A 13,565-nucleotide genomic window follows, 5' to 3' on the forward strand; every position below is an offset into this window, starting at 1 on the left:
GATCTTCATAATTGATGGACCAATATGATTTAAGTGGTGACGTGAGGAAGAAAACAAATATCCATTCAGTTAGGATTTAAATAAACCGAACGAACGAACCTGTTTTTAACTGGTTGATCAACTGGACTTTGGTCTTTACGCTACATATTTAACGTGAAATCTGTCTGCGGTTGTAAATGCCGCTCTCGCGCGCAGCCTCGTATATTCTGACGTAACCTCATTCGAGAATACCAGAAACAGGCGTAAGCGCTGGTTGCTGAGGGTTTGTGGGTCATGGAGGAGGAAGGTAAATAAAGGTACGCGGCGCTGCTCCGAGAGGTTCTCCGTGGGAGCTGGTGGTTCGGGGTCTGGTCTGGATATATATACTGACACGTTTAGCGGGCACGTCATCAGGGACGGTCGGTCCGGTTCGGTTCTTCTCCCAGCGGTGAGTGAACATCATGCTGTTTAGCCAATTAGCATCGAGCTAACGCTAGTTACTACACTGGCTTTGTTACATGCGGGGAAAACCGTGTTCCGAATCTCGCTTTAACTTAGTGTTCGACGCGTGAAATCACCAGGCAAGCTTTTACCCGAGCAATATTTTGTTAGCATTGTTGAACTAAACGCTGGCTTTTAACAATGGACCGGTTGTTAATGAACTTTGACAGCAGCGTCTGCCTGCACCTGAAACCTCCAGCTTCTGCCTTTAATACTGCAGTTCCATTGGTTTTCTGGTGATGCACGGCCTGCACTGAACTCACATTTTCCACGAGCATGCAATTTCAAGTGGCGTCATCAAACTGTTCATGTGTCATTGTCAGTGTGTTGCAGTTATTAATGCCTCTTCTGTAATCCTCTTACTGACTGATCCACATCATCACAACAGCACAATACAAATGCATGATGATACTTTAATATATCAGTTCTGCTGTGTTCGGCTGCCTGTGAGCAAGGTAGTGATGCGCACAGCGTGTACGCATATTTTTTTTAGTTTTGAATACAGACAAACAACATATAAAGTTCTGCAAAGGATTCCATTGATGCAAACGTGAGGCATGTGGATTGACAGCAGCTTTTATTCCAGTTTGAAAATTATATGTCGTTTTCATGGACCTGAAGCAGGACATGAAGGAATTCTTGGCTGGCTGGTGTGACCTTTGAACCTCTCATCTCTACACGTTTTATGCAAGACTGTGTCTCGTTCAGTCATTTTTCTACCTTGTAAGCTGTGTGTCAAGATGAATCATTCATTTTTGTCAGTTTTGAAACCCCTTTTTTCTTGTCCCACTCATGGTTTTAGATTTGTTCCTTGTTTTCATCGAGTGAGCACTGCAGGCTCTGATTTGAGGCTTCATGCCAAACTGTATTGTTAGCGAAGCCTTATAACATTGTTGCAACCTGAAGTGAAAAAAAACTCAAACTTGTTAACATCCTGTTTGTACAAATATAAACTGAAACAAATATTGACTTAGGAACGAACAGACTTAACAAACCACATTAGTGTGATTTACATGAGTGAATTTGGCTCATTGCGATCCCGATCTAGTCCATCCAGTTACCAGTTCCCTTCAAACATGTCACATCATAACAGTTGCTTTTTTAACTTAATAACTTGAGCCGGTTTTTATTACCAACCCTTCATTATAGATGCATAACTGCTAGAACTACACTAATGTGAAATCCTAGGCACCATTTTGGCCTATTGCATCTTTACGCAGCCCAGATTCTTTACCTCAAATAACCACCGCTATATACCTTCATGTCAGAATTTAAATCTCTTCTAGGAATTGAATAAATCCAAACCAGATGGTTGGTGTTTCCTCCAATTGTGCTGGAGGTTTGTTTGTCTCTTCTTTCGGCGGTTTCTTTTTCTTCTTCTTAAACTCAGATTTTTTTGTATCCATTACTTTCTTTATACCATATTAGACCTTGAGTTTAATTTTTTTCACGTCACTTTTTAAAACTATTGCAACTGTTTATTAATATCGACATATCAAATCAAACATAGCCATAGGTTGTCTATTTAGACTATTTTTTAACCATTGTTTATTGATCACAAAATCTCTATGCACATTTTTCGCCACAATTTCCTTTTTCATTTGGGAGATCATACTTTGACTCGACACAAAATAATAATAATATTCAGATCTAATTTCCCTATTGGTGAGAAGAAAAGCTCGTCCAATCTAATCTATATCTAAACATCTATCTTTTGAACATTTTTTTCATCATAATTTATCGTTCTGTTTTGACGTGATGAGACTGAGACAGAAACACCAGGGGGCGGTAGAAAGCCAACATCACCGCCGCGCTGTCGTCTGCACACAGAGGGCTACACATAGGACCTGTCGGTGTTATGACAAATCTCTGCAGGGGTCAGGGAAGTTTAGTCGGACACGGTGGATAACCGAGTCAGCTGTTTGTCCTCGACGCGGATGTAGGTCACTGAGATGAGCTGCACAGAAGCCGCGCTTTTCCTCATTTCCTGGGTACCGAGCTCCACCATCCCATGGATGTTCAGGTTCCTTTCACTGCTGTGATTTTTGCTCTCTGGGGTGAGTGATCCGAAGACTAGCTTGGTTTTTGTCGCGATGATGAGTGCTGATGTGAGACCAGCTTTGCTGACAAATGCATGGGCAGAGGCCTGTGCTTACCATGCGAGCGGCATCGCATGTGTTATAAATGGGAATATATTTGTCCAGAACTTGGAGACAAAGGCTCCGCAGGTTTTATTTCTGGTGAAACAGGAACAGCACCTTATTCAGGATCGCATTTTTGGCTTGAGCTACGTTGTTTTCTGGACAAACAGCGGCTCAGCATTGTTAACTTTTTCTAGGTTCACTTGAACGTCCAGTAAACTGAACAGGTTTTGCTGAGTGGAATTTGCTCACCACCTGCCTTTGACGACGCCAAGAGGACTTGGTGTGAGAATGTAGACGTGTCAGTGCTCTGAGCTTTAGATGGCGACATGCCTACCAAGCTGATGTGCCACCTAAAGTAGCAGCCCTGGGGAGCTGCTGTGTTCTGGTTGCTAGTGTTTGAAAAGCGGGTCTGTGCTTGTGATGTTGCATGAGCAGTTGTGATCAATGCGCTCATTAAAATTTAACGCTGGTATCTCTTACTGTCTAGCTGGACCTGCTCAGCCAGACTTGCCTCTTCATTCGCATCCAGCGGTTTCATTTGCTTTCCATTTCGGCCAAGTCCAGAGCGACTGCTTTTGCCTTCTGGCTTTCACGTCCTTGTTATTCAAGGTTCAAGGAATAAAGCATAAAACTGCAGATGGAGCCTGAATTTGGTCACGTGGCATGAAGCAGCATGGAGGAATGTTCCCCCGGATCAGCCTGTGAAGTGACCAGAGCCCCACAGTCAGTCATCGGGATAATTCTTACAGCTTGTGGCTCTGCAGTGTGAAACAAGATGGTGGTGGATCAACCTGCAAGCATTCCTTCTGCTCATGAAGTCAATGTGTCCTGCACCAGCTGCTGCTTCTGTTGCATTAACTAGTCCTGAACACGAGTCACTGATCTGGAACAAGCAGCACACATGGCTCAGTACACGTAGACTTTAGTTGTAGAAACAGAAGGATGATGAAATCTGATCATTGTTGTTTGTTTGAAGAGAATCCGGTCCCTCTGATGTGTGGGATTCTCTCAGGCGAGCGGTCAAACTCATGGCTCTGCTGGTCTCCCCTCAGCTGTCCACTTGCCTTACAAGGTTCCCTCCATCCTTGTGTTGCCATGGCGATGCGGGAGTTGGTGGAGGCCGATTGCGGGGGAGCCAACCCCCTCATGAAGCTGACTGGCCATGTGACCCAGGAAGGAGGGGCGTGGCGCCACCGCTCCACCCCGACGGTGAGTAAGGTTTGACGGATACGATTGACCAAGTCATAATGATGAGATGGACGGGAGGAGTGTGTTAGCAACTGTGTTAGCAACTGTCCAGGCTAAGATTAAGTCGGGAACCCTGCGTGCACCCATTTGCTAGCTTGGCTTCAAAGTTAACCAACAATTTGTGGCAGAGTCGGAACAGAAGTGGCAAAATCCAGCAAAGGTTTTCATCCACCTCATGCTATATTCTATTTTTTGGTCATTGCTTTTATTGTTTTGCCAGATTCCTCCAACTCCCATTGAACTAGCCACTGAAGAAGAGGTGAGTCAACAGCGTCTCTGTAGTGTCCCAGTCCTGAAACTTTCCTCAACCGTTTTGTCCTCTGAACTCCAGCTGGTGAATGAGTTCCTTCAGGCCCCGCCGAGACCCCCGCAGACCTTCGACATGGGTCAGCTGTTGGAGGAGATGCAGCAGATCGACCAGCAGAGCTTCAGACAGGCTCCACAGAGAGGTGTGTTTGGTGCTCTACTGTCCTGACTGCAGTTATTGTCCAACATGGCGTTTTAATCGGCTGCGTTTTCGGGTTCAGCTCCCGACGTGGCGGCGCTGGCTCTCTCCGGAGACTGGACGGCAGAGTTCCTCTCGAGCTCCGACTCGGCTTCTGCACCGGGGCTCATCGCTCTCGGAGACGCCGCAGACGCCGACTGGACTAAAGAGTTTATTGCCGAGGCGGCAGGTAGAGCCTGACTATAAATACTCGCTCCATTTACCGTGTCACAACAACGAGCCGAGGGTTGTCACTCCAGAGCTGCTTTAGAAGATGATGGATGGTGTGGTACTATTCATCCACCTCTCTCATGGGCGCTTCTTAATTGCCTCAGATCCCGGGCGATGGGCCGAGGAGTATCTGGAGCAGTCCGAGGAGAAGCTGTGGCTGGGAGATCTGGGAGATAAAGAGAACGAGTGGTGAGGCAGAAGAGAAGATCGATACAGACCCTGTTGTGTGCCATCGAACCCTGAAATCCCCGAAGTTACTTTTGCCTCTTTTTAACTGTTATTGTAATGATCTATAGCTTTCAACAAAGGTAGCGTTTTACGCGCCTTGTACGCTAGGTGCCGCCGTTTCACACTTTTTAGAACTGTTATTTAAATTTCAGGCTGGAGAAGTGATCTGTCAATCCACTTTGCTCGTGTGTGTTTTAACAGGACAAAAGAATATCAGGCCTCAGAGGAGCTCAAGCAAACCGCCAATGAACTTGTGGCAAAGGTCACCGACCCCAAGTTACAGAACACAGAGGTGAGCTTGGAGTGAGCGTTGGAGTCCACCTGGTCATTTCGTTACCGTCGCCACACTGTTTTTTTTTTTTTTTTCTTTACTTTGCCACCTGACGTGTTTTTCTGTGGCATCACTCCATTCACGCAGCAATAATCGAGTGTTTGTTTTTGTTTTATGTAGTTCCTGCGGTTCATTAGACAAATTGGCGAGGGCAGTGTCACAGTGGAGAGCAAGACAGACAAACAGCTGACAGATAAAGCTCAGGCCCAGGAAGCTCAGAACTGGGCCTCCAACCTCAACCAGGTACGAGCCGCTAGTAGAGAACGCTCTAGCCCGAGTGACTCATCTGCCAGCTCTGATGCACATTTTCCACAAAGCAAACCAAACCCTGGCTGTTACTCTACTCTCAGTGCTGGTGTGGTACAGAGGAGAGCAACTCTGACGTGAAGAACTTTCGTCCTTGGTTTTAACTGTAGTTTCACCCAAGTTACTTTGATTGATAGTAATATCTCCTCAGGATTGTGATGAAAACTGCCTGGTGCTTTTAAAATCTATGATGATAGAGCTCGTCCAGTAGTGATCTGTGCCGTGTGGTCTATTTAAGGGCCCATTTTGGAGAACCAGACTCAGGTCATTCTGATTTAAACTCTTACCATTTAAATCCACAATATAAGTCATTTTTTTCTTCGTTCTTTTATGAAATAATTTCAAATAATGCTCCATATTGTCATTATATTTTTTATTTATATAATATTATCTAATTGATTTTTAATAGATATACTATTTGCTGAAACGTAAGGAAAGTTTGTGTGATATTTAAGAAAAATTATTATATTTATGTCAAAACAGCAGAGAAATTCTGACTTCTGAACAAAATGTTTGTTAAAATTTGTGGTCAAAACTTGACTAACAAAAGTAGTGAAAGACAAATTAAACGTAAACATTATCTTCCTTTTTTCTTTCTTTTATGTGGACTTTTTGCATGCGAATCTCATGTAGTGACTTTCTGTTCCTCGTCATTTCCTTCTGACACCTACTCTTCCTTTTTTCTTCTAACCTTCTAACCGGCTTTTCCATCCCTCGACTAACAACCGCCATTCATCTCCACACACTTCTCCACCGTTTCCTTCCAATCCCTCCACGACAACATTCCCTGCCGCCGCTCCTCCTCACCTCCCGCCTTAGTTCCTGACAGAGACAGGGGGAGGAAGTCTTCCATTGGAGACCCCTGAGCGGAACGAGAAGATTGAGCTAACTAAAGCTAAACAGGCCGAGCAGTGGGCCAAGGTCGTCAGGCAGGTAGGACCTCTGTGGTCGTGAGAGGTTCTCATCCTCCGCCGTGTTTAGTGTTCATCCGAGAGACGTGGTCGTCGGCGCAGGAGGACGTTTTGTCTTTCCACAGTTCACCTTTTTTCTCTCCTTCATTCATCTTCTCCCTGATTTTTCCTGACTTCTCTCACTCCAACGCTTCCAGAACTTGCCGCCTGAGTCCAACCTCTTTCCTTCCTCACCTCATTTCCAGGTGTCTGAGGAGTCAGCGGAAGCTTGGGTGGATGAGTTTGCAGCAACGGGGCCTGATTTTCAACAAGCCAAAGCTGCTGTGGAGGTGAGGATGGTTGGAGTCCAGTCCTGAGTCCAGCAGTGACACCTGCAGAAGACGGTGTTGTTGTATATGTAGTGACGATGGTGGCCACCAGAGGGTGCAAGCGAGTGATCCTTCAATGGCTGACACGTCTCTGTCTTCACCAGAGTGACGTGGATTTCTGGGAGAAGCTGCAGGAGGAGTGGGAGGAGATGGCCAAGAGGGACGCAGAGAGCCACCCGTGGCTGTCGGAGTTTGACCAGCTGCTGACCACCTCCTACGACAAGGTAGCAGCAGGAGAGACGATCCGGAGCGAGGCCTGAGGAGACTGAAGGTGCTGTCACCTCTCAGGGTTACCAGTTTGAGGAGGAGAACCCGTACCTGAGCCACCCAGACCCGCTGACGGAGGGAGTGAAGAGGATGGAGGCGGGCGACATTCCTGGAGCTGTTCGCTTCTTCGAAAGTGCCGTTCAGAAAGAACCGGAAAACCAGCTGGTGGGACTCTTGGTTGCCAACTCCTGCACCGTCCTCTCTCAAGGCCCTGCTGACTCGGCTGTCTGTGTCTGACCCACAGGCGTGGCAATATCTGGGAACCTGCCAAGCAGAAAATGAACAGGAGTTTGCTGCCATCAGCGCCCTGCGCAGGTCAGGAGTCTGACAGCCGACGTGACCTTTTCATTCAAGGAGATTAGTGTTTGATGCAGCCGTCCGTCTGGTCGCAGATGTCTGGAGTTGAAGAGCGACAACCTGACGGCACTCATGGCTCTGGCCGTCAGCTTCACCAACGAGTCTCTGCACCGGCAAGCCTGCGAGACACTGCGCGACTGGATCAAACACAACCCCAAGTACCGCGGCGTGCTGCAGCAGGACGAGCTGCAGAGGGACGCCACCGAAGCTGGCGAGAAGGAGAGGGAGCGCTTCGGCTCGCTGCTGCCGGAGTGAGCGCCGCAACAGGCCCGCCTGCTGACTCATCCAGCCCTGTCTGAAACATTCTCCCGCCTCCTCTGAACAGGTCCTTGTTCACTGACGTCCAGTCCATGTTCCTAAGAGCCGCCAACGCAGACTCCTCTCAGGTGGATCCTCAGCTGCAGTGCGGACTCGGCGTCCTCTTCAACCTCAGTGGCGAGTACGACAAGGCGGTGGACTGCTTCTCCGCCGCACTCTCCGTCACGCCACAGGTGAGAGAGGGCACGCCACAGCGAGTCCGGCCCCACCCCCTCACACTCTCTTCCCCGGCCAGGACTACCTGCTGTGGAACAAGCTGGGCGCCACGCTAGCAAATGGCAGTCGCTCGGAGGAGGCCGTCGCCGCCTACAGAAGAGCCCTGGAATTGCAGCCGGGCTTTGTCCGCAGCCGGTACAATCTGGGAATCAGCTGTGTGAACCTGGGAGCTCACAGGTGAGACGACAACACCTTTATTAGATGGGACTTCATCAGGAAGTAATGACCCAATTTTGCTCCATTTTGGGTCCTAGTTTTCAAGATTTGAAGATTAGAAATAGCTGGAATTTAAACCTATTTAAATGACAGCAAGTACATGTTACCGACCCACTCAGCTTCTGAAGCTTTTTTTTTTCATTTTAGTGGTGGTATGGCCAATATGGCCAATTCTCAGTGTGAACTAAGGAACATCAGGCTTTCTTCTGGAGACCCTTCTTGGATGTGACTCCCGAGTGCTTGATCCATGTGTCCTCCTTCCTCCTCAGGGAGGCGGTGGAGCACTTCATCGAGGCCCTGTCTCTGCAGCGACAGGCGGCTGGTGACCGAGCCACCGCGGCAAAGGGACCCGGGGGCGCGGCCGCTGCTGTGATGTCCGACAACATCTGGTCCACACTGCGCATGGCCCTGAGCATGATGGGCGAGACCGCACTGTACCCCGCCGCCGACCGCCGGGACTTGGACACACTGCTGGCTCACTTCTGCCAGAGGGAACCGGAGGGCAGTACCGAATGAGGGCCGGCCGGGGGAGGGGTCATCGAGTGTGAGTGCGCCTTACATGGAGGCGAATGTTCAAGGACTGAGTGAAGAACCGCCAGGCGGACCGACTGTTCTGCAGGTGGTGAAACACGGCCTTTTATTATTTATCAAGAACCTGGGGAGACTGGCATCATGGCTGCTCACCTCCTGACCTGGTTAGCCCCTTGACATTTGTTTACATTGGTGTCTCAGTTACAAGCCAATGTCGGTTTGATTCCATCTGAAGTGGAAACTTCCACGGACTGTTGTTCAGGTCATTTCACATCCAAGAGGAGAAGAAGCCGCCGCGATAGGAAAGAGAACAACACAGCAACATAGAAATAAAATTCATTGACTACAATATAATTTAAAAAATATGGCGTATACACCTCATGTTCCTGAGAGATAATTTTCCTGATTTTAATTTAAGTAACAAAAGTGCACCTTAAATATTTTCATTGAGGAATAAATAATATATAATAACATGAATGTTACTTTTAAAAAGTCACTTCTCAGTAGTTGAATATAAAATATACAAGTTTTAAAATAGTAATGATGAACATTTATATGAGCAAAAAACCCTGAAAATGATCACCTATATCAAAAACATATCTACTTATTATAAGACATTTATTTGTTTCAGGACACAATAACACACCCAAAATGTCAATTTCAAAAAAGACCTATCTTTTACAGATGTTTTTTACAGATTAAAAACATGAATTACACAAAGAAATGACCAGTTTTTCACACGTGTGTGATATTGAAGCAAACATTGCATTTTTCTTCTTCCATGCCAACAATAATGAAACTTATTGCATTGTTGTTCATTCGTCTTTTAATTCTCGACGTGTATTTTCCCATCAAACCTGAAGGAAATGCTAGGATCTCATGGTGCATTCTTTATTTCAATAACCAACTTCAAATGTTTGATCTTTCTGTGATGCATGGACTGGACAGTCGCTGCTGCAGCTTGTTTCTCCTTTAGCAAACACGGACCATGAAGGCCTGCCTGCTCAGGTGTGTGTGGGTCAGCCGGGGCCTCAGCCATGCTTTGTCTGATGCGAGTACTAACGTTGGCCCATCCCCCACCTCTTTTTATTGTAAGATAACTCTCCGGTTTGTGTTGTAAAATAATCGTGCTCGGGTTCGTCATCACATCCCGACGTCCAACATCATGTTCAGCAATAAAGCTTTGTTTCCCAGATGCCTGCTGTTGCACTGTGACCCTGCAGCCAGCAGCCGCACGCTTTCATCTCATCGCTCCCTTTCACAACAGCAAAACCCTCATCTGCAGATGCATCTCTGTGCCAACATGGTCTTTATGTTGATGTTTATGGAGCTCGAGAGGGGTTTGTTGTGGTCGTTTCTACTAGAGAGCAGACATTTTACAAGGAAGGATGAGTGAAGCTATGCTACTGAAGGCCAAAGGGTATTTGATTTCCAGTTTCTATGTTTGTACTATATTAGGTTCATATATTTGGATGTAATACTCTGAAATGACAGAGAGAAGAAATACAGCAATTCCTCCAACTGGGGGCGCAAATTCGCACTACATGATCACAGTCCTTCCTATAACTATATCGGTCTCTGTAGAGACTTTGTAACAGCTTTTCTGTGTGTTTTTCAAATCCGTGTTTCGCCAACAAGCGATCCTCCAGCTTTTATTTAACATTTTTAATCTCACAAACCGCCCTGGAGTCTTGACGTGATGCTGAAGTCAAACAACTCTGAGCACAGTGTCAGTTGTATATTTCCAAAAGTAGCACGCGGAAAGGAAGATTTGAATTCCTGTCTGTTAAATAAGAACCTAACTGAGTGAGTGAGTGGCTTTTGTTAAACGCTTCTGTTCTCCAGTAGCTCCAGAAGAGGGCGCTGCTAGACGACGTTGTGAATGCCGCATGTGAGAAAAACTGAGTTAAGCTTCAGTTAGTGAGTCAGCTGTGGCTTCATGTCGGCTCTAACAGCCGCTTCTTTCATTGGTAGTGACACTTAATTCGATAATTGTGACTTTTAACGCTTTAAAAAAAGGATAAAACAATGACTTAATTAATAGAAACCGTGACAGTAGCTATTCGTTATTACCGGTGCGTTTTAAAAAGCAAGAATTATGATGAATCACGTTCAAAATGGAAGCGGAATAGAAGATATGCGTGTGTGTATACCAGAGTTCCGTCAGTCGGTCACGTGACTGCTGTGTGAGACAAACACAGCTCATCAGCTCTGTTGATTTAATCAGTCCTTTATTCTGCCTTGAATCTCTGATCAAGTGACTGTCTGCTCTCTGTCAGGACTATGACCTTTGATCCCTCTGTCTCTTGATTCAATTTCTCTTCTCGCTTTTCAGAAACATTTCTCAACTGTGACTTCATTTTATGAATCTAACATATTCATAATTCAGTTTTCTGTCGCATCATTTTGACCTTTTTGGTTGAAATCTCGGCTATTTTTATATTTTCCCCACAGTTTTGTTTAGTTTTATTGTGACATTCTAATCTTGTTCAAAAAACATTTGAACACTTGTTTATTATTTATTACATTTATTTCATAATAGTGTTTTCAGTTTATGAATATCACATTTTTCTCTCTGAAGATCACAAAACTTGGTGTCGCACTATTTGCAGGACTTTTTTAAAATCTCACACAAAAGACAAAAATGTCTCATGATCAACTTTTGTATCCATTTTGACCTTTTATCATTTGGTTTAGTGTTTTCTGTTTGTGTTGATTTGCGCTTTGTCTATCTTAAATCTCAGCAATGCAACTATTTACACACAAAAAAAGGACTCCTAACAAAGTGCTGAAACTTTGGACCATGAGTCGCTGTCGCAGGTGATTGGATCAAGATAAGCTCTGAGTGGCTCATCCTCCTCTGACGGTATAAATGACTGTGGCTCCCAGACAAGGGTCACAAGAAGAACCCCAGAGTTCAGGTAGGTGACTTGCCAGTCCTCACTTTTTTCCATGTTTTTAATTTTTGCTTTTCTTGCATGTTGTTCAGGAGCAGATGCTAGATATCTTTAATTTAGCTGGAAGATATTGTTCCTTTTTTTTTCTTTTTGTTTTGCTGTTATTCCGATAATTGTGTATTGTATGTATTGTGTAGTTTTGAACACAAGTAGTGTGTGTTGATAACCTGACCTGGGTCATGGTAGCTCTCTCTGTGATCAAAATGCAGACACTGGAATTTTATATATTTTTTATTGCAACCCTTTCCACGTACTTAAGACGATTTAACTCATTTTCTTTTATGAGTGAAGAACTTGTAGTTTTCACCTTCGGCCCTGTGTTTTTAGCTTTTCTGACAGCAAACTGGTGGCAGTGAGTTCTATCCTGTGGTTTGACTTCCTCATCACGTTTCCTCTCCAGCTTGATCTCACACGTCTGCAGCCATGAAATTCTCCATCGTCGCCCTTGTCGCCATCCTGGCACTCTTCCACGGTACGGCCCTTTCATTCACACAGAAATAAGAGAATAAGATCAGTGGTCATAATGTTATGGCTACAGACGACCTTATATTCACATCTGTTTTATTATAGATGGTCGTGTTTAAAAGTGTGCTGAATATGAAAACATCTGTTGCAATTGCAACACCTTTTATCACAACGTCTTAGTTTACTGAACGTTTCCAGGCGCTCACATATCTGTAGGATTATCGACAATATCGTCGATTGTCTATGATCCTGCAATAGAGTCAAGTTTACGATGCAATCTATATTTTGACTTATCTCTTTTTTTATTTTCACTCTCAACCAGCAAAAGTAGAATAAAACAAAGTGACGGTACCTGATGTACCCCACTTGGTGTCGATTATGATAAGTATTCTTACATGTAAATACTTGTTGTGATAGTATTCCTTTTGTTAGCAAGCCTCCGGTGCCAGTTCTGGTGTGTTATGTTGTGACAGTAGCATTGATGTTTTTGCTGATTTAGTTGCATAATGTATTGCTGACTCACATCATCTCTGTGAGGTGGATCCTGAGTCCTCATGACTGCTCACTGCTCTGCCTTCATGGTTCCTTCACTGGTGAACCCCTCCACCATCTTTGCTCATGTCCGACTTGTGTCTTGTGGGTTCCAGGCACTGAGTGCGTGTCGCTGGCAAAACGTGACGTCCAGTCCGAGGTGGACAGAATCACTCAGCTGATCAAGGACATGTCGGCGACCTTCAACAGCGCCACGCTGGAGATGGTGGAGAAGGTGAAGGCCCTGGAGGTGACCGGCACCGCCCAGTGAGTATAGCTCCGTCACACTCTGGCTGTTTGTCTGTCGTCCATGGCTGATGTTTCCTCTGCTCGCAGGAGCTACGCCACAGAGAGCAGAACCAAGATCCAGCCTCTGGTGGAGAAGGTCCAGGCTGAGGCGGCCAAGCTGCAGCAGCAGGTCAAACCCTTCATCGCCAACATCGAGGAGCTGACCAAGCCGCTGACGGAGAACCTCAACGCTCAGGTCCAGCCCCTGACGGACAGCGTGCAGGCCCAGGTCAAGCCTCTGACCGACTCCATGATGGACTTCTTCAGGCAGGTGGCCGAGCAGACCAAGGCCCTGCTGCCCCCCCAGTAGGTTCTCCCGTCAATAAAAACATTTGAGGACCGTTATCGTTTCCTTACTCCGCCTCCGTTATCAGGCAGCGGCCACACGCCGAGCAATTCATTGCAGAATTCAGTGGAATCAATACCAAATGGAGCTTCAACATTGGCATCGCTCAATATGGGCTGATGAACTGGTCCGTCTGGTATCGATGACTCCCGTCCGTCACATGCCTGCTCACATTGATCTGCTCAAGACCCTCGCAGAAACGCTTGCAAACATTCGTTCGTAAACAATTTCTGCTCATCAAGCGCATTTTACACCAATGCTCGTGCCGTCCCACTTGAAATCTGGGACCCGGACTGAATGTTTTTCTTAATCCACAGAGCCTGGAGGTCATAATGTTATGGC

General features: G+C 46.0%; 2 protein-coding genes across 9 annotated transcripts; both read left to right on the forward strand.

Annotated features, from left to right (window-relative positions):
- Positions 1–196: 196 nt before the first annotated feature.
- pex5 (peroxisomal biogenesis factor 5) lies at positions 197–9,831 on the forward strand. Of its 8 annotated transcripts, none has more exons than XM_053887185.1 (17): positions 197–296; positions 3,677–3,833; positions 4,093–4,131; positions 4,204–4,321; positions 4,400–4,546; positions 4,692–4,776; positions 5,017–5,107; positions 5,267–5,389; positions 6,272–6,385; positions 6,561–6,692; positions 6,836–6,955; positions 7,020–7,163; positions 7,243–7,313; positions 7,391–7,606; positions 7,681–7,846; positions 7,909–8,066; positions 8,375–9,831. In XM_053887185.1, exons 2-17 carry the CDS (start codon positions 3,720–3,722, stop codon positions 8,619–8,621), a joined length of 2,085 nt encoding a protein of 694 aa, XP_053743160.1. In that variant the 5' UTR covers positions 197–296; positions 3,677–3,719; the 3' UTR covers positions 8,622–9,831. The 8 variants fall into 8 exon arrangements, with proteins under 8 accessions (XP_053743160.1, XP_053743158.1, XP_053743161.1 ...); XM_053887183.1 differs by having other exon boundaries at positions 233–427; XM_053887186.1 differs by having other exon boundaries at positions 233–427; positions 6,609–6,692.
- A 139-nt stretch (positions 9,832–9,970) lies between these two features.
- LOC128771647 (type-4 ice-structuring protein-like) lies at positions 9,971–13,208 on the forward strand. Its single transcript, XM_053887193.1, has 4 exons — positions 9,971–11,557; positions 11,994–12,065; positions 12,706–12,856; positions 12,926–13,208. The coding sequence occupies exons 2-4, from the start codon at positions 12,017–12,019 to the stop codon at positions 13,185–13,187; spliced, it is 462 nt and encodes a 153-aa protein (XP_053743168.1). The 5' UTR covers positions 9,971–11,557; positions 11,994–12,016; the 3' UTR covers positions 13,188–13,208.
- The last annotated feature ends 357 nt before the right edge of the window (positions 13,209–13,565 follow it).

This window comes from Synchiropus splendidus, chromosome 15 (genome assembly GCF_027744825.2).
Source record: "Synchiropus splendidus isolate RoL2022-P1 chromosome 15, RoL_Sspl_1.0, whole genome shotgun sequence".
In the NCBI taxonomy this organism is placed as follows: Eukaryota; Metazoa; Chordata; class Actinopteri; order Syngnathiformes; family Callionymidae; genus Synchiropus; species Synchiropus splendidus.

Coding starts and splice junctions, on each gene's coding strand:
- pex5 (XM_053887185.1), top strand. CDS start 3,720: ATGGCGATGCGGGAGTTGGTGGAGGCCGATTGCGGGGGAGCCAACCCC. Junction 7,607..7,680: donor TTCGGCTCGCTGCTGCCGGA/GTGAGCGCCGCA, acceptor TCCTCTGAACAG/GTCCTTGTTCACTGACGTCC. Junction 7,847..7,908: donor CACTCTCCGTCACGCCACAG/GTGAGAGAGGGC, acceptor TTCCCCGGCCAG/GACTACCTGCTGTGGAACAA.
- LOC128771647 (XM_053887193.1), top strand. CDS start 12,017: ATGAAATTCTCCATCGTCGCCCTTGTCGCCATCCTGGCACTCTTCCAC. Junction 12,066..12,705: donor CATCCTGGCACTCTTCCACG/GTACGGCCCTTT, acceptor TGTGGGTTCCAG/GCACTGAGTGCGTGTCGCTG. Junction 12,857..12,925: donor GAGGTGACCGGCACCGCCCA/GTGAGTATAGCT, acceptor CTCTGCTCGCAG/GAGCTACGCCACAGAGAGCA.